The following is a 23692-nucleotide window of genomic DNA, read 5'->3' as shown; positions in this document are numbered from 1 at the left end:
GGGCGCCAGGGGAAAAGGCTATGAATGGGACCCTCGGGAGTTGAGCCTTCTGCTGGGTGGGGGTAGCCAAAACGCGAAGTGGTTTATCATAGAGTGTTGGGGTCATAGTTGGATTCATGTTTGAGGAAGGGCTCTATGAACTGGTGGCAGGAATGCCCTAGCTGGAGCAGAGGGAATGGGAAGAACTCAGCAAGGCGTCCTGACCTTCACAGTGGCAATTCCTGGGGATTCTGCCCACCCCCATATCTGTCCTCGGGATCGCTCACCAATTCTTGGTTCAATTATTCAAAGTTCCCTTGTGAATCCTCTGGCACGTCACCCCACCACCTGCCCAAAACAGAGTCCCATATCACTCCCCCAAACCTGGCCTCTTGTGTCCCTGTCTCAATCTGGAGCCAGAACACCAGGAGTCATTGTAGCCTATCCCTCCCGGCAACCAGTCCTGCTCATGCTGCCTCTTAAACACGGCTGGAAGCCACTCGTTTCTCACCAGCTCTCGGCCTCTCTGTTAGCTCAGGCCACCATCTTCCTGCATCTGGATTGCTGCCACAGCCTCTTCACTGGCCTCCAGCCTCAGCCTCTAACTAACCTTTCTCCATTCAGCTCCTGCTTAGGAATCTTCTGTGGCTCATAGTATCCTGAGAATGGGTCTCAACAAGCCCTCCATGACCTGTCCTAACCACCCGCCTGTCTAACTCCTTTCAGGGCTTGGTTCAATGTCCCTTCTGCCAGGACCTCTTCCCTATGACCTCCTCACTGCCCAGCAAGGGTTAGCAGCCCCTCGTAGGGACTTCCTTCTACTCAGCATTCGTTCACCTGCCTGTTCCCCCTCTGGACAAGGTCTGTGTCTGATTCACCCAGCATGCATTCTGATGCATCATGAGCATGTAGCTGCTCAAAAGATGTTTGTCTGATGAATAATTAGATATGACACTTGGTTTCGATATGTTGAGACTATAGTTTAGGAAAGAGGGCTGGACCAGAAAGACAGTTTTGGAAGTTGTCAGAAAAGACCCATGATTGTAAGTAGAGCCATGGGAAAGGGTGAGATAACTCAGAGCAAATAAAGCAGGGGCCCAGAACATACTTGCTTTTAAGGGGGAAAGATTTCTGTACCAAGTAGGATCAGTTTTGACTTAGTAACAGATATCCCACACAGTCTCAGAGAAGATAGTCCAAGGCTAGTATGTCAGCCCTGTTCCGCAAAGACCTTCCAGATGTGGGTCTTTCCACTCACTGCCCACTCCAGCAACCTCTTAGTATGACTCTTGTCCTCATGATTCAGGGTAATGGCCAGAGCTCCAGTCATCGCATATGCATTCCAGGCAATGGATGAAGACAAGGATGAAGAAGAGGGCAAAGGATCTGCACTAGCTCTCCTTTAAGGAAAGTTCCCAAAAGGTGTTGCATGATACTTCCACTTATATCCCATCAGCTAAACCAGTCACATGACCAGACCCAGGTGCAAGAGGAGGCTGGGAAATGCAGTTTCCATCCTAGGCAGCCACATACCCAACTAAGAACCAAGGTTAGCATTACTGTAGACTAGATATCCAGGGACAACTAGTTGACTCCACTATTGAAAAAGAGGCTAGATGGAGAGGCAGAGCACTACTGGTGTGTCAGGCTCTGTGCTGGGCACTTTACATATCTTATCTTACCCAACCTGAGTAGAGATTATTGTTATCCCTGCCTTGTAGAGGAGCTTGGAGAATGAAGCAACTTGCCTAAGGACATACGGTGACCCTTGGCAGAGCTGCAGTTGAAAACTGTCCTTTCTCTGCGTACCGGTCTGGCTGGAAAATCAGGAGAGGGTGGGTCCTAGGAGCAGTTGGAAGGAAATCTTTTAACAAAGGAGGGCCCAGTCACCGGTGTCAGCAGCTGACAGGCCAAGCAGGATATGGGCTGAAATGTCTGCTTGGATCTGGCAGCAAGGACACTGTTGGTAACTTTGCCAAGGGCATTTAGGAGAAGTGGGGGTGGTGGCTGGAGGCCAACTGCACAGGGTGGGATGCAGAAGGAAGTGTAGAAATGTAGGTCTTCCTGGAATGGTGGCAGTGAAGGGAGAGCACGAAGAGCTGCAAAAAGGAGGAGGCAAAGGCAGCTCTTGGCAGAGAGGAGAGGCAGCATCTCCTGGGAGGCCTCTGGGCTGGATAGAAGGGTTGGATGCAAAGGAGGAATCCTCTGCTCATTCAGGAGGGAAAAGAGCAGGAGGTGCAAAAGCAGGTAGGACTGTGCAAGGAAGGGAGGGAAGAAGAAGGAGGTCCCGTCTTGTAAAATCTGAAGAACGGTTCTTGGCTGGGGAAGAGGGTAGAAAGCCAAGGACCTGGAGGACGAGAAGGGGTAGCTTGTGCCATCCAATATGGTTCCTTACTGCCACCAGCCATGTGTGGTGATTTAAATTAATTAAAAGTGGCTAAAATTAAAGGCTCCTGGGTCGTTCAGTCGGTTAAGTGTCCAAATCCTGATTTTGACTCAAGCCATGAGCTCATGATTCGTGAGATCGAGTCCACGTCAGGCTTGTGCTGGCAGTGCAGAGCCTGCTTGGGATGTTCTCTCTCCCTCTCCCTCTGCGCCTCTCCCTGCGTGCATGCTCACGCCCACACTCTCTCAAAGTAAATAAATAAACTTAAAAAAATAGTGAACAAAATTAAAAATTAAGTTCCTGGGCTGTATTGGCCATGTTTGAAGTATTCCGTGGTCATGTGTGGTTAGTGAATATTATTTTGGGCAGCGCAGATAATGTTTGCATCATGTGTTGGACAGCACAGGGCTAGATAGAGCACGGTGATGGGGGCTTCCCAGAGACACTGCCTGGACACAAGTCTCGAGCACCGGTCTTGCCCGCAGCAGGGCCCTGGAGAATCCCTCTGCAGTATCTCCATTCAAGGCCTTCCTCTTCCCTTTGGGATTCCCTCAGACCTCCCCCCAGGACAGCCCACCCCATTCATATCCTTGCTGTCATGGAGCCACTTCTGAGGGTATCTGCTTGTCCACATGCCAGCCCTCTCAAAGCTGTGGGAGGGGCATATGGAGGACCAGGAAGAGCTCCAATGTTCGGGTACAGTGGCCCAGGGACAGAGGCAAGCTGACCTCTAGCACTGACCCTGCTGGTTTCAAGGCCTAAGTATTGGCTCACCGCTGTCTACCAAGAGATGCAGAGGACCTCAAAGATCTCTCAACTCAGCCCCCCCCATTTCACAAATGGGGACAGCTAGTTTCAGAGGAAAAGTGGGGGAAAGTACAGAAAGCAGAGGTATGTCCTCATTCTTTTTATTGTACTCCGCCCCTCACTTTCCCCAGACCTTGGATTCAAACAGTACCGGGCAGGCCTTAGGCGCCGAGGCTGGGCCGCAAGCAGGGAGCCCAGAATTTGGCCAGGTTTCCACCCCAACCAGAGGTAGCCAAGTAAGGATTCATGGCTAGAAGGGACTGTGTCGGCCTGACACACTCAGGGAGAAGTATATGCCCCTGGAGGTGCTGTGGCATGGACCACGTGTCTGTACTTGAGGGCATGGGTATGTTTCGATGGTTGTGTTTTCAGGGCTCTAACTATTCAAAAACAAAGTGTGGATGGGCCAGGGGTGTGCATGTGGATAAGTGTGTGCAGAGGGGTGTGTACATGAGACACCACGTGGCTTACAAACACACCACACACCTGCTCACTACGGGCACCTGCCAGGTCAGGCAGGCCCAGGCTGGATCCAGTACCCAATCAGGAGCTGTTCTTAAACTGACATCCTGAAAATGGTCTGGAGTTTGCCATCCTTACAGCTCTGTGGCCAGCCCTACAGATTCTGGTTCGGGAGGTCTGAGGTGGGCCCAGGTGCCTGCTCTGTTGATAAGCTCCCTAGGAAAATCTGGGGCCAGTAGGAAACAGGGCTTAAGCAGAGCTGTCCACTAGAACTTTCTGCAATCTTCTATGTGGTTCAATATGGCAGCCACTAAACACATGTATCTCTTTAGCAGTTGTGATGTGGCTAGTTTTAGGAACTGCATCTTGTATTTTAATCAATTTAAGTTAATATAAATTTAAATGGTCATCATGGCTAGGGACTGCCTCTGGGAAAGCATGAATCTAGACAAATGAGGCAGTGGGGTGCATGAGGGCCCAGGGAGAGAAGCACACATCTCTGCCACAGGAGTGTGAGAGGAGCCTTGCCCAGCCCCAGCCCCAGCCCCTCCAGACCAGGAGTGGCTGAGGCTGGGGTGAGGCTCCCTTGGAGGTCGTGGAGTTGGGGCCAGAACCCAGAATTGCACAGGTGTCTCCCAGTGTCCACACTGAGCCACAAGCCACCTAGTGTGTGCCTTGCTGGGGGGATGGAGAGCTCCCGAAGAGACCACTGTGTCCCGGCAGGGGCCCTGGTGGGGGCCTGAAGCGTCATGCTGTGTCCGGTCAGGAGTCAAGGGCTGAGGGTCAGGACGTCCTCATGTTCTCCTGCAGGCCCAGGGTGGAGCTGGTGGCTGCGGGGTCATGTTCACCCTGTGGAAGCATTGGAGGGGAGAAAAAGTCAGCCCCAGGGAAGCAGCTGGCCCTGCAACGCAGACATGTGGGCCTAAGGCCTCAGAAAGGCCCAACTCAGGGAGTTCTCTTACCGCCCCTGGCCCCATGTCCTCCGCATACTTGAACTTCTTCTGCTTGTAGTAGTGCCTCTTGGGCAGGATGTGGAGCAGCAGCAAGTCACAGAGAACCGTGGCCTGAGGGCAGGGAGATGGTGGCTATAGCCTGGGAATATGGGCATGGGGACGGAGCCACCCCCTCCCACATCAGTCCCTACTGGCTTGGGGGCCTGGCTCCATCCTGCCCTATCTACACCTCAGGTTTTGAAGGGGGGATGATGCTCTGTTGTTCCCTCAGGAGATCAAGATTGCCCCATCCCACCTCTGTCCTGCCCCAGCTCTGGGCCTCAGTTTCTCCAGACATACTGTGGGTCTGGGGTAGTGGCGTGGGCTCAGTGAGGATGCGGTGAGAGACTTGTTGCTGCCACTGAGATGTGGAAGAGGGTCTGACACTAGCAGAGTGACCCCACAATTCTAACACTTACCACTCCAAAGATGCCAATCCCAGAGCCAATGGTCGTCATTGTGGGGATGATGTCAAACTTCCCAGCCTGGTGGCAGGGCCCAGGGAGAGAAGAATTAACAGTCAGAAGGAGCTGGGTAGAAAAGGCCTTTCTCAGAAACCCTAAGGCCAGACCTGGGGCAAGGGGCTCCCCCTCTCTACCCCGACTCCCACCAGTAGCTGGTCCAAAGACTGCTCCCCACAGCTCTGGCTCTACATGGGGACCCAGCTGCTGGTTAGAAGCCCTGGGTTTTGACGTTGGCTCTGCCTCCCTGAACACAGGGAGGTAGTGAAGGAGGTGAGGTCACAGACTGGAAAGACCTGCCCTCAGCAGGTATCCAGGTCTATCTGTTATTAGAAGTAAAAGTACTGAATGAAGCCCAGTCAACTTCCTGTTGTCCATAACCATGAACACCCAATAAGTGTTCACAGGAACTGAGATCGTGCCTCTGGCTGTCCCTCACACTGGACACTCACCTTGCCATCCACGAGAATGTCAAAGCGAATCCCAAACACCTTGAAGAGGTTCCGGTGGTTGGTCCCGTTTTCCACGAAGTACCTGGCAAACCTTGGGGAAAGGGTGAAGTGGCAGAAATGAGGGATGGAGAACAGTTTTAGGTCCAGTGTTCTCCGGGCTCAGCAGGAGAGGTTCCTGAGGTTCCTGAGGACAGGCCCATGCCGCCCTAGTCATTCCAGGACTGCTGCATTCAACCCTCATCCTAACTCCTGCTGTCGGCAATTTCACCTGGCAGCCCTGGCCAGGCGGGCCTCACAGGGTGGAGTGCAGGCTGCCAAGGCCTTGTTCCCTTCAGGCTCCCCGCTTTGTCAACCCCAGGAGAATGGGAGCTGCCCAGCTTCCTCTGCTTCCTTCCTGGGGACGCTTGCTTGACCTCAAGGGGTTCTGGGACCCCAAGGAAGGGTGCACTGGTGGGGTCCTGGCGGGCACCTGAAATTGAAGCCTCGAGACAGGTTTTTCTCCTCATACAGTCCATGGAACTCATAGATGGGCTTGCAGTGTTTCACATGCCAGTCCAGGTCACAGTTCCAGTCAATGGTGATGCCTACCACGCCGCCCTACATGGACACAGGGTGTCAGGGTCAAGAAACTGCTGTCTTATGCCGATGCCAGCAATCTCTTGAATGGGGGGACATTTATTTTGTTTGGGAAGAGACTTTGAGAAGCTGCTTCAGGGTGAAGGTCCTGTCACCTTCTCTGGCCCCACCTCCTATCCCCACTTCAACTTTCTGATGCTTTCTAGAAGACACCAAGTTCTTTCTACCTCAGGGCCTTTGCACATAAAGTTCCCTTAGTTCCAAAAAGCTGGCTCTTTCTTATCTTGTGGTCGCTTTCTCTGAGAGGCCTTCCCTAACCACCACTTCCGGTCTCCAATGTGTGCCTGTTATTCCCTCTGTGTTTTCTCCTGGAACATTCGCCACTTTGAAATCACGTATTTATTTCATGTGATTATTAGCCCATCTTCTCTAAGATTCCAAGCTCCATGCAGGTAGGGCTGGCTGTCTCATTCGTCAGTGACCCCCGAGTTCCTAGTGGAAGTCACAGCATGGAAGGTGACCGTGTTGAATTAAAGAGTGAGTCTGGAAAGACCTGGGCTAGGAAGAGAAAACTTGAACAAGTGAAGCTCCTCCGGGCAAGACAAGAAGCAGGGGCAGGTGGGGGAGGGGGTCAGGGACGGGGCCGGGGTAGGCTGTGAGCTACAGGAGAGCTGGGAAGTGGTCAGAGTGAGCTGAAAGCTGGGCAAGTGAGCAGGAGGCACGTACGCAGGTATCTGTAGATGATGGGGAGGGGTAAGAAGTGCAGATGACATGGAGATTTTAAGGACAGAGAGCTCTAACAGGAGCTTTCTGGTGGCCGGTGTTGCCACAGTGTAAACCCCTCCAGGGCTTGGCAATCTGAGTTCCGAGGGCCGAGTTTGTCTGCAGATTGTCTCTGGCTGCTACAGCCACTGACTTGAGTGGTTGGAACACAATCCATACAGTGTGCAACACTGAAAATACTTACCCTCTGGCCCTTTAAAGAAAAAGTTTGCTGGCCGCGGTGCTAGATGTGTTGTGAGCAAGTTGTGTGTGTATGTGTGATATCCCAGGAAAGAAGCTGATTTCCTTCCCTAAATAGGCAACTGCAGGAGAAGGATGCTAATGATCACGTGGGAACATGTGCACAGGGTGGCCACGTACCAGGCAGCCCTGAAGTGCTGTCCCACGCATGAACATGAACTCACTGATCCTCCAGACAAGCCTCCGAGCCTGGTACTATTATTGTCCCCACTGTGCAGGTGCAAAAGCTCAGACACACTGAAGGTAAAAGACTAGTCTGAGGTCACATTGCTCATTAGGGGCAGAGACAGGATTTCTCAGGGCCATGGGTCATGGCATTCAAGCTGCTTTCATCTAATATTTAAAAACCAGTGTGACCTCAGCAGACATCCAGGTGATAACATCTGCTCACATCCAGTCATTCTGGGTACCTCCTCTGCATCAGGTCCATGCCAGGCTGTCTGTGGACTAGGGCCTCATCCTCAGGAGCGCCCAGTAGTAGGGAATAGATGCATGTATGTACTCAGACCACACCAGAGGGGCTTGAGGGGAGCATTGTCTGGGACTGAAAAGCCTTCATTGACCTCTATGATCCCAGGACCCAGCCTCCCTCACTCGCCGGGCACCATACCTTTTCAGCCAGGGCGCTAAAACTCTGTCCTGACTCTTGTACCACATAGCCGAGCTTGAAGACAGGGCACAGCGGATGCAAGACCTTGTGGTAGAGGCAGGTCTTCATGTAGGCCGCATCCACCTCTTCCACCAGGTTGCGCCTATAAGGGGGGTGGAGGGCATCGGTGGCAGCAGAAGGCCAGCTGGGAGGTTGCCCACTGTGCCCCAGAGCTCTGGGGATCCATCACAAACTCCATTACGCCCCTCCTTCCACAGCCCTTGGAGACTGAAGGCAGCCCACCCGAGGGGCCCAGCTCAGGCTCCTGTCTCCAGATTGAAATCACCGGGAGTGGAAGGTGACAGAGGCGGTCAACACCAGCTGGAAGAGCCTCGAGGGACTGCTGCATTGCTGCCCCCTTTTCCCACAAACCTGTTGACCTTGAAGCGTGGAAAGCTGATGCTGTTCTTGATGAAGAGAGTGAAGTTCTCGGCTTCTTGGAGAAGGGCAGGGCTAGAGGAGACCATACTCACTCACTGCCCCCTCCCTGACTTCCCCGTGTGCCCACCAGAGTTTGTCTTGGGTGTGGGGGTGTGATAACTTATGGGATCTTCCTGTGGCATTGGCCTGGCGGGGGATGGGAGTGCTGTAATGACCAGGGGCCGGGGCATCGTTGGCTTGGGCCATACAGATGGGGTAAGGGTGAGGTTGGAAGAAGGGAGGACAGATCATTTCTAGAACTAGATCCAGATGCTCCTTTGTCTGTATTAGGGAACCTGCTCCCAGCCCCCGGGATAAGGCATTACCGTGGGACATTGTCATCCACCTCCACAGGACACCATCCAAAGATCTCACATGTCTGCACGGTGTCGTTGAAAGCCACACACTTGCCCGTGCGGATCCCTGGAGCAAGGGAGAAACCTGTGGGTGCCCATCCCAAGCTGGGGTACAAAGGAGGCCCCTCATCCACAAGAGCCCCCAGGGATGGGACACCCAAGAGCAGAAGCCTGAGGACAGAAATGTGGCTGCATCTGGGACAGGATAGGCCAAGGCTAGGACGGCAGGGAGGGAGAGAGCAGGAAGGACCTCCTGGTGGAGGAAGCCTGGAGCTGACCAAGGATGTGCAGAGGGACAGGAGGAGACTGAGCTTACCTTGGGCCTTCCTTTCTGCCTTCCCTGGGGTGCAGCCACTGTCATCTCTGCATATGCCCCCTTCTGGGTGCTAGGGGAAGAGAGAGTCCTAGGGCTCTTGGAGGCTGGTCCTAGGCCTCTTGGGTAGGGCCCTAAGAAGAGCCCCTCTTACCCTCAGGGCTCTAGGGAAGTCATGGGGGCAATCTTAGACCACTTTGGGGTGAATTTTGCTTACAGCTTCCTCCCCCCAGACTCCTCCCAGGACCCTTCTGGGCTCATGCCCAGCTGCCCTATTGGCAGTGCCAGCTTGCAGGGAACAGGGACGTTAGGGCTTGGGGATTGGGTGGGCATTGAGGCTCGGCATCTTGCTTGACACACAGCTGAGAGGGAAACCTCAGCACCGCCAATAGCAGACTGCTACTTTGAATCTATGCCTAAAATTCCACCATTATAGTCCCCTCAGGAATCCTATCCTCAACCCTCAGGGGGACTTTCTCTTCCATGTTATTCTGCCCTGGGTCCAAGAAGCAGGGAGGGGGGATGGGTAGCAGTCCTCACCTCTGCACAGTAGCCTTGAACCTGCCGGGGGGTCGCAATGAAATTGGTCATGATCACGAAGGAGCTGTCCCCCTGGAAGTGAGGGGCAGGGGAAGGGGAGATCAGGGCCCTGAGTTGGGAGCAGCCCCCAGAACCCAGGCACTGCCCCAACAAGCCCCTAGAATCCACAGGATACCCAGCAGCCTTCCCAGCCCATGATGGCAGAGTGGGATGGTATAACCACTTGCTCTTGCTGGTTAGGGAAGCCGAGGCCCAGAGGGGGATAGGAGCTGGGCTGGTCCCATCTGCTGTTGGTCAGAGGCCAATCCTGCTCTGAGCCAGGTCATCTGGGTGGAAGGTGTAGCTCACCTGGGCTGGGAAGACATAGTCAGCTACATCCCAGACCTGGGGGCCCAGGCCTGGGAGCTGTGTCACGGCCAGACCCTTGAGTTTCACAGACACGCTGCTGATGAGTCCACTTGAGGTCTGGTAGCCTTTCTCGTAGACAAACACCCACCTGTGGAGTGGGTTGGGGGTTAAAGGAGTCAGAGCTGAGCAGGACCATTCAAAGATGGCACAGGCTACATGGGCTGCTGCCCTTGCTGGCACCAGCTAGACATGTCACATCCTTTCCCCCCTGTCTCCAGACGCATCTCTGAGCCACTCTCTGCTCCTAAAGTGACATCTTGGGCTGGGAGCAGGAGAGCCTCACCTGCCTCCCTGAGCTGGCCTGTACCTGAAGTTCCACCCTGCTTTTCCCTGGGAAAATACTAATTCCCAGGGAGGAGACTCACTGAAGGACTCTTTCAGATCCTTTCCCAAGAGCAGGATTTGCTGGGGCCTGGAGGCCAAGCTTCTTAGCTCATAATCCTTATGCCCAGAGTGCTCCTTCCTTCCTAAGATTCTCCCACTGAGAACTAGCAAAGCATGATGGCTGATAACTTAGTATTTGGTGCCCAAGAGCCTGCATTAGAATCCCATCTACACTACCCATGGCTGTGTGATTTTGGATAAACTATTCAATCTCCCTCTCCCTCAGTTTTTTCATCTGTAAAATGGGAATAAAAATAATAAATAGTACTTGTGGTTTAATGCACATAGATCACTGAGAGTGGGGACTGGCCTGCAGTAAGTGCTATGGAGACATTAGCTCTGATTATCTCAGCCATGCTGGGAGCCCCTAGCAAGGAGGACTGGAAGAGAAACAGAAGGGGGCAAGTGGTCCTCTGAAGAGCTCACATTATCTGGCCCTATTTGAGGCCCTCGTGGGAATGACTCAGGCTGGAGGCCTACCAGCTGTCTTAGGAAATTCTGGCCTTCCCTTCCAGCATGAAGAACCCCTGTTCCTTTCGATTCCCCCACTTTCTGCTGGGAGGTTCGGTGAAATTTACCTCCATCCTAGCCTTGGGGACTGGAGAGTGTGACACATGACCAAGGCTATCAGCAGTGGTGGGTCTCAAGATGGACACACAACCTGAGGAGTTTCAGCAATGAGGCCAGGATTTTTCTAGGAATTACTGGGAAAGAGACATCCTTTCTCCTGGGTAGCTAAGCAAGGTAGCTATAAGACCAAAACTATGGTTAGTTGTTTTGCTACCTCACAGAAAGAGTAAACGTGAGAATGAAGCCAACTTAGAGGAAAGCTAGGCCAGGAGATGGAGAGGGAAGCCTCCTGATAATGCTTGAGCTCCTGGATCTAGCCATGCCTGAAGCATGCTTAAAAAATTTACTCCTGGGGGTGGCTCAGTTGGTTAAGCATCTGACTCCGACTCAGGTCATGATCTCATGACTCGTGAGTTTGAGCCCTGAGTCAGACTCTGTGCTGACAGCTCAGAGCCTGGAGCCTGTTTCAGATTCTGCGTCTCCCTCCCTCTCTGCCCCTCCCCTGCTCACACTCTGTCTCTCTCTCTCTCTCTCTCAAAAATAAACATTAAAATTTTTTCTTAATTTACTTCTGGACTTTTCTCTGTTACATTAGCTAATAAAGTCCCTTTCTTTATTTAAGCCAGTTTGGGTTTTGTTTCTGTTACTTAACAACTGAGGATCCTGGGTATGCCCCATTTCCTTCAGGAGAGACTGCATAGAGATTCAGTGTAACTCTGTGTGTGTGTGTGTGTGTGTGTGTATGTGTCCATTTGTGGTGCCCGTCAGAGTGTGTAGCTATGTAACTCCAGGGAAAATCTGTAACCACACCTGTGGCTGTGCCTGACTGTGGGCAGGTATGTCTATATCCGGTTCATCCCTCACCCTACCCTCAGCCCACCTGTCCAAGCAGAGCTCAAAGCCTCTCTCCTGTGTCCCAGAGTTCTGGCCTGGTAGCAATTATCTGGGCATCGTAGTCCCAGAGTCAGTGCTAGCTCTTTGAGGGCTGTTTCCCTGCCCCAGGCCCCAGGAAGTCAGCCCACCCCTCCCATAGTCCACTCTCCATCTTCTCTAAGTCCCTCCCCCAGCCTGGCTCTGGAGGCACCCCCAATCTTAAGCTTGGTCACTGCTGCCCCCTGCAGGTCCCAGGTGGAAAGAGGTGAGGCATGACCAAGGCCTCCAGTCCTGTGCTTCCAGCCTCATCAAGGAGAGTTGGGGGGGCATCACCTACTGGGAGGATTCTGGCTCCATACCCAAGCTCGGGGCAGCTGTTGGGGATGATGGGGAGCTGCTCCATGCTCTGAACCCCTGTAGGAGGGCCTCAGGCCTCCTTCCTGGCAGCCCCCGTCCAACATCCCAACAGAATTTTCTCTGGGCCCAACACCAACTACTTAGAGTATAGATGGGGAAACTGAGGCCTGAGGGAGTGTCCCTGCCAAGTCAGGGGGCAGACCCCAGGCTTGAGGTCCCAGCCCAGGTCTCTGCCCCTCTCCACTGAGCAGCCCAGCCAACAGCACGTCTGCCAGGAGGTGGGAGCATGGGGCCACACCACGGCTGTGTGCAGGGGCTGATACAGTCACTCCCAGCTATGCCCGCCTCTGTGGACTGTCAATCCTGGGGGTAAAATGGTAAAGTCAATCTGACATCCATGACCTCGGGTCTGATAATAATGGATTAACCATGGCCCCGGGCTCACCCCTCCAAAGCCATGCTTACCTTGACCTGGCCTAGCTGTCACCATCAAAGGGGTCTAATGCGAAAGTTATGAACATCTTCAGAAGTCCCTCCTTTCCCAGATATTATCTTTCTCAATCTTTCCACTTCACCCTCATCAATACCCTATCCCAAGTCTCTTCTCTAACAGCCCCCCAGTGGAAGAGGGCACATAGTGGAGTGGCCAAGAGCGTGGCCCCCTGAGGGAATAGAAGCCGAGATTCAGGTATGGGCACTGCCATTTACCAGCTGTGACTTTAGCCTCACCAGGCTAAGGACTAAACCTCTCAGTCCTGGCTTTCTCAGTAAAACAGAGGTGATGGCACCTACCTCAAAAATGCTGTTCATTCAACAAATATGAGCAAGGCCCTACCACGCACTCAACTGTGGGCTGGGCCCCAGGAAGAAACCAAGTCTAGGTGACAAGGGGACGTTCCCATGAGTTCTCTTTAAAGCAATTATCATGCAGTAGGCACATAATAAATAATTCTCTTATTTTCACTGTCTCGAGTCAGTAATTCCTCTTTAAATGTGCACCTGCCCCCATGGCCCTGGCTTCCCTCCCTTCTCAGCCCAGAGAAACCTCATGTCACAGATATATTGTGTCCCCAGATGTTTATCTCTACTTCTGCACTCTCCTTAGAGATCTAATTCCACAAATCCATTTAGTGATTCAACATACATTTATTTCTTATTTCTTTACTGTTCCAGGCACTAAAAATACAAAAGTGAACAAAACAGACCAAAATTCTGCACTCAAGGAACTTACATACATGCCTATATGGCCCACTGCTTTGTGACACACATTTGTTCCCCATTCCTTGGTCCCTCACCCCAGACATCAATCACACAGCTACCTCAAATCAACTCAACCCTTTGCAAAATAGGCTGGCAGTTCCTCAAAACCTTAAACATAGAATTACCATTGACTCAGCAATTCCACCCCTAGGTATATGCCCAACAGCACTGAAAATATGTCTGTACAAACACTTGCACTTGTAAGTGCTCACAGCAACATTATTCACAAAAGGCAAAAGTGGAAACAATCCACATGACCTGACACTGATGAATGGACAAACTAAATGTGGTATGTCCATACAATGGAATATTATTCAGCCAGGAAAAGGAATGAACTACTTATACATGTTACAACCAACATGGATGAAGTTAATAAATATCATGTTAAGTGAAAGAAGCCAAACAAGAAAGGCCACATATTATATGATTTTATTTATATGAAATGTCCAGAGTAGGCAAAATAGGCTGTAGAGAGAAAGAACAAACGGTGATTGCTAAGAAGTACAGGCTTTCTGGGGCGCCTGGGTGGCTTAGTCGGTTAAGCGTCCGACTTTCGCTTGGGTCATGATCTCGCAGTTCGTGGGTTCGAGCCCTGCGTCGGGCTCTGTGCTGACTGCCAGCTCAGAGCCTGGAGCCTATTTCAGAGTCTGTGTCTCCCTCTCTCTCTGACCCTCCCCTGCTCACACTGTCTCTCTCTCTCTCCTAGAAATAAATAAAACATTAAAAAAATTTTTTTTAATCTTTAAAAAAAAAGAAGTACAGGCTTTCTTTTTTGGAGTGGTGAATATTTTGTATAGTGATAGATAGTGATGGTGGTACAGCTTTGTGATTATACTAAAACCACTGAATTGTATATTTTTAAGGAATGAATGTTATGGCATTTGAATTCTATCTCAAAACAAAAATTCTGTGGGACCACCCCGAATGCCTCATGTCCCCACAGAACTTGCTCCTCTGGTGCCTTCATCTTGGAGGCTGGTGCCGTACCTACTGCATCCCCTCTCTAAGCCTGGGCATCATCCTCTCACCCTTGTTCATCCCCGTCATCCCCACACTCTTTGGGGCGGATGCCAAGGGAACCCAGGCATGGGATGGGAGGGCAGGTTGTGGCTAGTGGGACACAAGGTGTACCTGTGGGCTGTAGCAGGAGGTGACCAGCCCAGGCACATGCTATGGGACACGGCAGCCTTGGGGAGGGGTTAGACCAGACTCCAGGCACCGGAAGGACTGAGTTCAGAGCTGGGGCCCCTGCTGAGTGTTCAGAGGTTAATCAACATGCAGTCTGCAGATAAGTTAGGCTGACGATTTGTGTTTTTAAACATTTAATGAGTCACCAACTTCTGAACACCAAGAGGCTCCTTTGTCCAAAATTCAAATTTCCCACTGCTCTTGAGAAATCAACAACTCTGGCTGTGCTGGGCACACGTCCCCCTGCAGTGGTGATGTGCAGAAAGTGAGCATGGGTGCCCCCTCCACACACACCTCCTGGGTGGGGACCCACCAGGGTAACCACTTCTGTCTTCCTGGTCACTGCTTCTACATGGGCATGGTCTCATCCTCGCCTCTTGTCACAGCTGTCTCTTCACAGCTGCCCTGCTTCTGGCCTCCACCCCCACCCCAACACCTGCCTGCCCTGGGCCTTCCCCTGCTAGACATCCTTCTATGGCTCCCCCACTACCTTCTGTGGCTCCCCATGTTCCTTAGCCTGGCATTCAGAGGCCTGAATCAGTGGCTGTGCTCACCTCTCTACTTCTTTTCCCTTGGGTCCTCTCATGCTCCACAGCCTAACCCTAGTGACTCTTTTACTGTTCCTTTCCTGCCCCAGGACCTTTGATCACACTTTGCTTTCCAGCAGGAGTGCTGGACCAGGTAGGCCCATAACCAGATTCTACTAATCCAAGTATCTCATTCCCTTGGCCATAACAACTGGTTTTGTGGTAGGCCCCTGACCCAACCCCTGCCAGTAAGAGCTGGATCTGGGACTTTTGCTGGAACTCTGGAAGATGATACAGTGTTATGCCCCAGGGATGGCTAAGCTGGTGGGATGTCGGCCTGGAGCTACTGGTGGACATTTTGCCACTATGAGGACAGAGAGGCTGCCTCAGAATGAAGCTCAGAGGATGGCAGACTGGGGAAGGGGAGAAGATCCTGGCTTCAGTGGGGAACCCAAATGGGACCACTCTGAACTCCTCACCATTTCCCTGTGGAACTTGCTCTTCCTGGGCTCTCACCATGGAGGATCCAGCCAGGCCCGAAGCCTCTTTGATTTTTTTTTTCCCCAGTTATATAAACCACTCAATAGCCCCACTCTTCACTAGGAGCCAAAGAAGTCTTGGCTAATTCATCCTTCATTCCTCATTTTTCCTTTGCCTACACCTTTGTCCCAGGGGGCCCAATACAGCAATAGGCATAGACAAGATGCTGTAGAAATGTCCCTGAATGCTTTTTTCCCTTCAATACTTTGTATCTGTCCTAATCCCAGACTGGTGTGCTCCAGGATTCATATGAAAATCTCAGAAGCACGTGGACTTCTCAAGTGCTCTGTGTGGAGGTGCACAGGCATTAGGAAAGCCAAGAACAGGCTTTCCTGGACTAGGGCTCCCAGCAGCTCAAGGCTGCTTCCATCACTGTGTTGCCTCTTTCAGGAAGCCTTCCCACATTCTTCTTACCAAGCAGCATTCACAAATCCCACTGGGACTCTCCTGTGAGCCGCAGCCAGACCTCTCTCCTCTCTGAATCAGAGCCCTCAGGCAGGGACATAACCCAGTATGCTCCTTGTATGGGCCTGCAAGGTCATGGACGGCGGCCATTGCCTGTATACTCAGTTACAGAGAGCGCATCACCTCCCAGAAGATAGTTCTGACTGCAAAGTAACCATTTTAAAAAGTGTTGATGTTTATTTACTTATTTTGAGAGTGTGTGTGTGAGAGAGAGAGAGAGAGCACAAGCAGGGGAGGGGCAGAGAGAGAGGGAGAGAGATAATCCCAAGTAGGGGCCACACTCAGCATGGAGCCTAACTCGGGGCTTGATTTCAGACTCCAAGATCACAACCTGAGCCAAATCAAGAGTTGAACGCTTAACCAACTAAGCCACCCAGGCACCCCGCAAATTAATCATTTTAATTTGAGCCAAAAAGAGTAACATCTTAGCTCAGCCCACTGGGGCCTCATGCCCACTTGCTCCCTCCACTTGCCATGGGCTTCCCAGAAGAGTGTGACTGATAGAGAACACAGCCTCAGTTTCCCTCCTAAGAGTCTGTTCGAGTTCTCGGCATCTCAGCCTCTCCACCTCCATCTCAGAAACTCTCCATCTCTAAGTCTCAGGGCCTCTCTCTTCATCGGAGTGGTTGTGCTCCAGTGTCTGTCCCTCCGTCCAGTTCTGTCTCTGAGTCTGCCCATCCCCCATCTTGTTTGTGCCTTTGTCTCTGGAATGTGGGAGTCTGGCTCCTCTCCCATGCTCCCCTTTGTACCCTGCAGCACCCACAGGACCAGACATTCAGACAGACAGGGGCCTTGGGAAGGGGATGGAGGGTTAGTAAAGAAAAGCCATTCCTCCTCAGGAACGCGCCTACGTACAACATCTTTAGAGTGGCTCTCCCCGCCCTTGCTCCGTGGCACAGTTGGGAACTTGAAACCTGAGATAGTAAGACCAAGTCCAGCCTGGTTTCAGTCTCCAGCTGAATGGGTAGCAAAGCAGTGAGCAGTGGCCAGATGAGGGCGCCAGAGACAGCGGGAGTAGCAGTCGGAGCAGGACTGGGCTGGAGGGTGGGGTTGTGGGGGTGGGTATTGTGGGACACCCTGCCTTCCTCTCCCTGCTATATATTTGGGCAAGTCAGTGCCCCTCTCTGAGGACGTTTCCTTTCCAGGATATCAAGGCCAACTTTGGAAACTTGCAGCTGGATTCAAATCGGGTTGAGCCTCTTTCTAGTTGTGGGATCCACACTAAATCACTCATTGTCTCTGAGCCTCACCAACACAGAGGAGGCCACATCCACTTGGAAACTGAGTAGACTGTCCTTGGGAGGGAGGAAGGGAGGGAGAGAAGCAGGCAGGTCCCTGNGGGGGGAGTGGGGGGGGGGAGGGTCTGCCCCTTTCCCTCTGACAGTCTGTGACCAACACACAAGATGGCCCTGGTGCTGGTCCCAGTGCTGACCTGAAAGCAGAAATAGGGAGCCACAGGGACCACAGTGAGGACAGCATTCTCCCGCCTCTTTGGGCAAAGGATGGGCTGGGCCTAGGTGGGCGAGTTCTCTCTTCCCTGGAGGGTCAGGGGTGCAGCTAATGGTGACCTTTGAAGCCTGTCCTGTGCCTGGTATTGCAGCATCAGCGGCCCATTACAAAGTTCTCAGCCTGTGTGAGGTGGGAAAGGAGAAGGCAGCGCGAAGGCCTGGGAGTCAGGAGGCCTCGGTTCTAGCTGCTGACTTGCTATATGACCTGCAAGGCTCCTCTCTGGGCCTAAGTTTTCCTCAGCAGCTCAAATGACACTGCAGATGTCCAACGGATCTGTGAACAGGAGGGAGGCAAAGGCTGAAGGTATCAGAGGGCTGGGTCCTAGCTCTGACTCTACCTGACCAGCTCTGAGACCTTGCGGGCCAGATGGGAGTGGTGGGAAGGCTGTTTTGGGTAACAGAGGCCCCAGGGGGACCGGAGAGATATGGTCACCGTTTGGCCCCCCGGTCAGCCTGCCCTGGGCTCCAGTCAGCAGTCCGGGTTTGGTCCCATAGCAAAAATGGGGATATGGAGAGCAGAGGGGCAGGGCCCTCAGAATCACAGAGCAAAGAGCTCCTGCCAGGCATCCCCCACCCTCTCAGCAGGTGCTGAAACCCTTTCAGTGGCCCCGGGGCCTCCAAGAACCCTTTGCAGCCTCACTATGAGTGGACGTGATCCCCCCACCTCCACACCCAGCCAGGGGCGCACACGTCAGATACCTCGGCCGCAGGACATGCACATGGGGATACCCAGCCATAGGGACATACCCAGGTGGCACGTGCCCAGACACATGAGAACACACAAGTCCACACAGAGCTCTAGGTACAACACACACACGTGCTCACACAAGCACACATATGTGTAAGCCCCTCCCAGGCCTGTCGTGGCTTCTGGGACAGCAAAGCTGAGTTTAGGGAGATGGCCTTTGCGAGGTTCCCAGGATGGCCAGACTGCAGGGGAGTCCCACCTTGCTCCTGCCCCTGCACGCCTGGGACAGGGCTCAGGGCTTCATGCCTATAAAGGAGCAGTCATCCCTGCAACCTGAAGTGACCTCCCACCTCTGCCTGACATGCCACCAGGAAGGCACCAGGTGTCCTGAATTTGAGAGCTTCTTTGCTCTGGGGTCCCAGATATCGCAGGATGCCTCTGATGTAGGCGGGGCAGGTGGAAGCAGGGCCTCTCCCTCTTTGGCCTATAAAATAGGCTGCAGCCTCCGTCTCTTAGTAGTGACCAGCTTGGCCGGAAGGTCAGAGGTAAGACTTCACCTGTGGTTCGCTGGGGTCCTGGCCTCCAGACCACTCACCGCTTGAGAGACTGTTAACAGTGAGTCAGTTCCTTAGAACCCAATTGCTTTGCCTCTTGTTCACCATATACCCCGGAGCAAGGTTTCCCCTGTCTACCTCAGTGTCCCCATCCTGACAGTGAGTTATCAGGCTCCGGTTCCTTCTGAATAGCACTACAGTTTGTCATGGAGGATGACAATGGATGGAGACAGAAAGAGGCTCCTTGGGATCCTGGGGGATATCCCAGGGCCCAGAGGAAAGGCCAAGGTTGGGAGCTGCTACAAGAGGGTGGCAGGTAGGGGGCCCAGACTCACCCAATGACGTAGACCAGAACCACAAACTGGATCAGGCGGAAGACGACGCCCACCTTCTTGTTGCGCACGAGCACCATTCGGGGAGTGTCGTACTCAAAGAAGAAAGCAGACAGCTCATCCTGGAGCCGCTGTGCCATGGTGGGCCAGGCTGGGGGCTGAGAACTGAGCGCCGTGCACAACCTTTGCTCTCGAGGTGAGGAGCCGCGTCAATGCTCACGTCTACAGTGGCGTTTCTAGGGGTTTCCAGGTCCCTTAGGAAGGGTAGAGCAGGGCAGCTTGGGGCCAGAGGTCAGAAGTCAGGGGTTAGTTGGAGGCATTTGGATTGAGAAGGAGAATCCTTGGGTGGTCAGAGCCGCTCTTGGCCCCTGGCAGGCAATGGACTGTGGGCCAGCCCTGTCTGTGGACAAATAAATTCCCAAAGATGGACGGGGGCGGGGCTGGTGGGGCCACCCAGGCCCAGCCCCACTGCCCCTCCTGGCTCCGCCTCGGCCCTGCTGAGGCTCCGGAAACAGAAGCTGTTGGCAGGAAACCACAGGCCACTCGTCACAAGGCAAAGATAAAGCTGTCAGCCCCCAACGAACCTAAAAGAACAGAACAGGGCCAAGGGCTTAGGTGGAGTGGCCTCAGGCTGAAGCCCTTCCCAAACCAGGGACCTATCCCCAGATCCGAACATCCTTCCCACTCTACCTGTGCCCCCAGGTGGGGAGTTCAGTCCCTGAGAGGTTTGAGGCCAGGAGAGCAGAGGAGGAAGTGGGGCAGTTCTCGTCCAGCTACCTGATATTTCCAGAGCTTGTGACAGGAGCCCCACCTGTGTCCTTGTAGACCACCTTCCATCCACCTGTCTGAGTCCAAGCCTGGCCTGTGCCCAATCAACCTTAGCATTGGGCTGGCACCTCTATAGCTCACCTCTCCTCGCCCAACACCTGTTCTGTCCTGTCCTGTCCTAGCCACACCTCCACCTCCCTGAAACAAGCAGAGGGAGACAAGAGCCCAGAAGAGTCAAGGGCCATATCTGTTACACATTGCCACTGGGCTCCCTCCGATGCAACCGGGAAAGCCTAATAGCAGATGGCCTTGGTTAATATCCTTGGCTTTGCCACTAGCTGCCGGTGAGGGCTTGGGTAATTTGCCTCACCTGTCTGAGCCTGTGTTCTTATCTGTGAAATGGGGATGATAATGGATTTCCTTCATAGGTAGAGGCCCCAGCAAGGTGGGTCCCAACAATGTTGAGGACAGAAAAACCAGAGGCCACTATTGATCTTGGGGTACAGCCCCTCTGCATCCCTGTCTTCAACCCCAGCTCAGGGCAGAAATGCAAAGGCCCAGGGGAATGGGGTGGGGCAGAGGTCGGAATTTTCGCTTTTGGAGCCCTAGAGCCGAAGGCCTCCTCCAACCCCATGCCTTTGTTCTGCAGATGAAGAAATGAGCTCAGAGAAGAGACAGGAATTGCCCAAGCTCACCCTGGGCATTACCAGAAGCTTCAGCTTGCGGCAGGAAGGCCTTGCTGGCTGGCCCTCACACCAGGCCAGGTGTCCTTGGGACTTCCTCTAGAGGTGGGAGGTGGAGGCTGGGTGTCCCCGGGGTGTGGGGCAGTCCCCTGCAGTCCAAACTGCCTTGCCCTGAGGGCTGATAAGAGTCTTCTTCCTGGCAGGCCTTCAGCTGGGAAATTCCTCCAGGCAGGGAACCAGGTTCGAGGGCTGGAAATCCCAGCTGTACAGGAGCAGAGCTGCTCTCTGGACAGCAAGGGCCCCCAGAGAGGGCAGGCACCTGGCCCCTTCCAGTAGCCTGGGTCAATCCCCCCTTTTCAGACAGATCAGCCTCACCAATTTCAGACTCGACTGTGTCCAATGCCACCTTCAAGCGGGGCAGGCCAGAACCACGTCCTGGGATTTTCTAAGGAAACCATCCAGAGCTGCTGGGAGCCAGACCTAAGGGGGTCACGTCCCCTTGGCCTGGTCTTGATCCCAAACGGACCTATTCTCTTTCCAGCTGATCCCCTGGCTCTTGGAATAGCAGGACCCAGGACATGAATTGCTTGTAATGAATTGTGGATGCTCGCATTATCTGAGCCATGTTTGTGTCCCACTCCACCCATGATTCCTGGATATTAAGGAGGGCAGCCGGCACTTAGGTGAGGCGGGGAGGAGGGGGCAAAGGAAGTCAGGCAGTCATTCTCCAATCTGTATCTTCCCTTTTGATCCCATCACCATGACCTCCTCCACCTCCTCCTCCTTCACCCCTCTCTCCCGCTCCAAGGAGCCAACCTTGCTGACAGACAGATGGACCGATGGACAGAGGGCTTCCTTTGCCTGGCTACATTTTGGGGCCAGTGCCGTGCAGTGGGGGCCTGTGCTCATCCTGGGGGCCAGCCCAGGCCTTCAGGGGGTTCGGCACAAGGCTCCAATGGGTCTCCTTAGCTACTTGGACACCCTTGCTTGGAGCACACACATGTGCTCCTGTTGGAGCCTCAGTTCTGACCCTGACATTCAGAAAACAGACTGTCATGGAGGATTCTTTCGCTTGGCAGAAAGAATTGTCGCATCCAGACCACGACCCAAAGAAAAAGAAGTAAAAGCAATTACATTTCTCTTCCCAAATCTCTTTTTTGGCTAATAATTTTGCCAGAGTAAGACAGGCAACTGATAGGATCAATGCATCTTTTACCGGTTCTAAAGTACATCTTTCCCTCCAGGACTATGTTTTCCCGCCCTTGCCCCAACTCCAGCATCCCCAGGGACGGACACCTGTGATTATTCTGGGCGTTGTGGGGGACAGGGGCGGGCAGGGCAGGGGCCAGAGTTTACAGAGGACATGGTGCTTTCACACCCCACAGATTTTCTTTAAAACAGCCCTGTGAAAATAAATAAATAAATAAATAAAAAATAAAACAGCCCTGTGATGTAGGTACTGAAAACCCCCATTTTACAGATAAGGAAACTGAGGCTCTAGAAATTGAATGCCTTGCCCAAGGAGCTCCCATGTCTGCTAATGGCTGGAAAGGAGGCTCCCCAAAGTCTGAGAGCTTGGCCCAGAGCCCACCCCAAGACTCCAGATCTTGAGAGCTGCCAGACCTGCCTTATAAGCCCAAAGGCCAAGTGGCTGGCTCTGGTACGGGGCCAGACCTTGTAGGGAGACAAGGCAGTGCTGCCAAGCCCTCAGCCCCAGAACAGCCTCCTCTGCCTTGCTAAATTTAGCAGCTCCATGGAGTGTAGAGGGGGCCTGTGTCCATCCTGGAGGCCAGCCCAGGCCTCAAGGGGGTCAGCACAGTTTCCAATGGGTCCCTCAATGGGTCCCCTTAGCCATTCAGGGTCCCAAGGTTGCAGGGATGACACCTCTGCTTGAAGAGTCCAGGCCAATCCCCGACACTGGGCCTTCAGTGTCCCGGGGCTCACTCAACGCCACTCAACTCCTTAGATGCTGGCCAGAACAGGGCCCTGGGCCAGCGTAACAGAGATGGTCAAAGGGAGGTTGTAGGGGCAGGCATTTATGGGGAGGCCACAGCAAGAATCCTCATGGTTGGCTTCTCCCAGACCTTGCACTACTTCTCTGGCCTCTTCGACCCTCCCCAGCTATGGGCCATGACCTGGTTAGAGCCCCTTCTCCATGGCATCTGAGACATCACAACCCCCTGGTTCTCCTTGGTCCTTTTGGGTCATTTCCTCTTGGTCCCCATCCCCTTCCTGCTCCTGGAATGTGGGCACTCCTTGGGCTGACCTAGGTCCCTGCCCCTCAAACACTGAGCGCCCCTTGGGAGGCTTGTCTCCTTGCCTCCTGATGTTGCTGAAACTTCTACACCCACATGCCCACCCACCTCCTCGGACTCCTACCTCTTTCTTTTCTTCTAAATCAAACTATATTGAGGTGTAATTGACATACAATAAAATGTACCCTTTTAGGCACAGGTTTGAAGAGTTTTGACAACTGCATGTAACCCCACCCCCACCCGTCATCTGACACCCTAGAATGTTCCCTCCAGTTCTTTTGCTGTCAATCTTTCCCTAACCCCCAGGCAATCACTGGTCTGTTTTGTCAGTAGATTTGTTTTGCTTTTTCTAGAACTTCATGGAGGTGGAATTGCACAGTATGAGCCTCTTTCACTCAGCACAAGGGTTTCAAGCTTCATCCGTGCTGTTGCATATATGAAAAGTTTGCTCCTTCTTTTCACTGAGAAGTATTCTGTTGTATGGACATACCACAGCTTGTTGTCCTTCCCCTACTTTTTTTTTTTTAATGTTTTATTTATTTCTAGGAGAGAGAGAGACAGCGTGAGCAGGGGAGGGTCAGAGAGAGAGGGAGTCACAGACTGAAACAAGCTCCAGGCTCTGAGCTGGCAGTCAGCACAGAGCCCGACGCGGGGCTCGAACCCACGAACCGCGAGATCATGACCTAAGCGAAAGTCGGACGCTTAACCGACTAAGCCACCCAGGAGCCCCTGTCCTTCCCCTACTGATGGTCATTTCGGTTGTTTTCAGTTTGGGGCTATTATGAGTAAAGTTGCCACAGAGAGTTGGGTTCAGTTCTTGGTGTGGACATTAGGTCTTCACTTTCTGATTTTGCCCCTTCATTTCTCCCGGTGTGGCCCCAATGAAGTCTCCCTACCCCTGTAAGGGACGCAGCAT

General features: G+C 53.0%; 1 protein-coding gene across 2 annotated transcripts; it reads right to left on the bottom strand.

The window, feature by feature from the left end:
- Nucleotides 1–3259: 3259 nt before the first annotated feature.
- Nucleotides 3260–19463, bottom strand: P2RX1 (purinergic receptor P2X 1). 2 transcript variants are annotated; one of them, XM_077749671.1, is made up of 12 exons: nucleotides 19074–19463; nucleotides 9765–9912; nucleotides 9417–9488; nucleotides 8880–8949; nucleotides 8534–8630; nucleotides 8160–8240; nucleotides 7749–7890; nucleotides 6009–6136; nucleotides 5540–5630; nucleotides 5046–5111; nucleotides 4597–4698; nucleotides 3260–4483 (listed from the first exon to the last, which is right to left on the bottom strand). In XM_077749671.1, the coding sequence occupies exons 1-12, from the start codon at nucleotides 19208–19210 to the stop codon at nucleotides 4418–4420; spliced, it is 1200 nt and encodes a 399-aa protein (XP_077605797.1). In that variant the 5' UTR covers nucleotides 19211–19463; the 3' UTR covers nucleotides 3260–4417. The 2 variants fall into 2 exon arrangements, with proteins under 2 accessions (XP_077605797.1, XP_077605798.1); XM_077749672.1 differs by lacking the exon at nucleotides 8160–8240.
- Between the last annotated feature and the right edge of the window lie 4229 nt (nucleotides 19464–23692).

The sequence above is a fragment of the Crocuta crocuta genome, unplaced genomic scaffold, assembly GCF_008692635.1.
Source record: "Crocuta crocuta isolate KB4526 unplaced genomic scaffold, BGI_CrCroc_1.0 scaffold149, whole genome shotgun sequence".
In the NCBI taxonomy this organism is placed as follows: Eukaryota; Metazoa; Chordata; class Mammalia; order Carnivora; family Hyaenidae; genus Crocuta; species Crocuta crocuta.
Note: the sequence above shows the minus strand (reverse complement) of the source record. Positions and strands in the feature narration are given on the sequence as shown.

Bases quoted from the DNA above. Each gene is read 5' to 3' on its own strand.
- P2RX1 (XM_077749671.1), bottom strand. From the start codon at position 19,210: ATGGCACAGCGGCTCCAGGATGAGCTGTCTGCTTTCTTCTTTGAGTAC. The intron at 9,913-19,073 runs GTGAGTCTGGGC...CCCACTCCACAG, and splicing joins GTTCTGGTCTACGTCATTGG to GTGGGTGTTTGTCTACGAGA. The intron at 9,489-9,764 runs GTGAGCTACACC...CCTCACTTCCAG, and splicing joins ACTATGTCTTCCCAGCCCAG to GGGGACAGCTCCTTCGTGAT.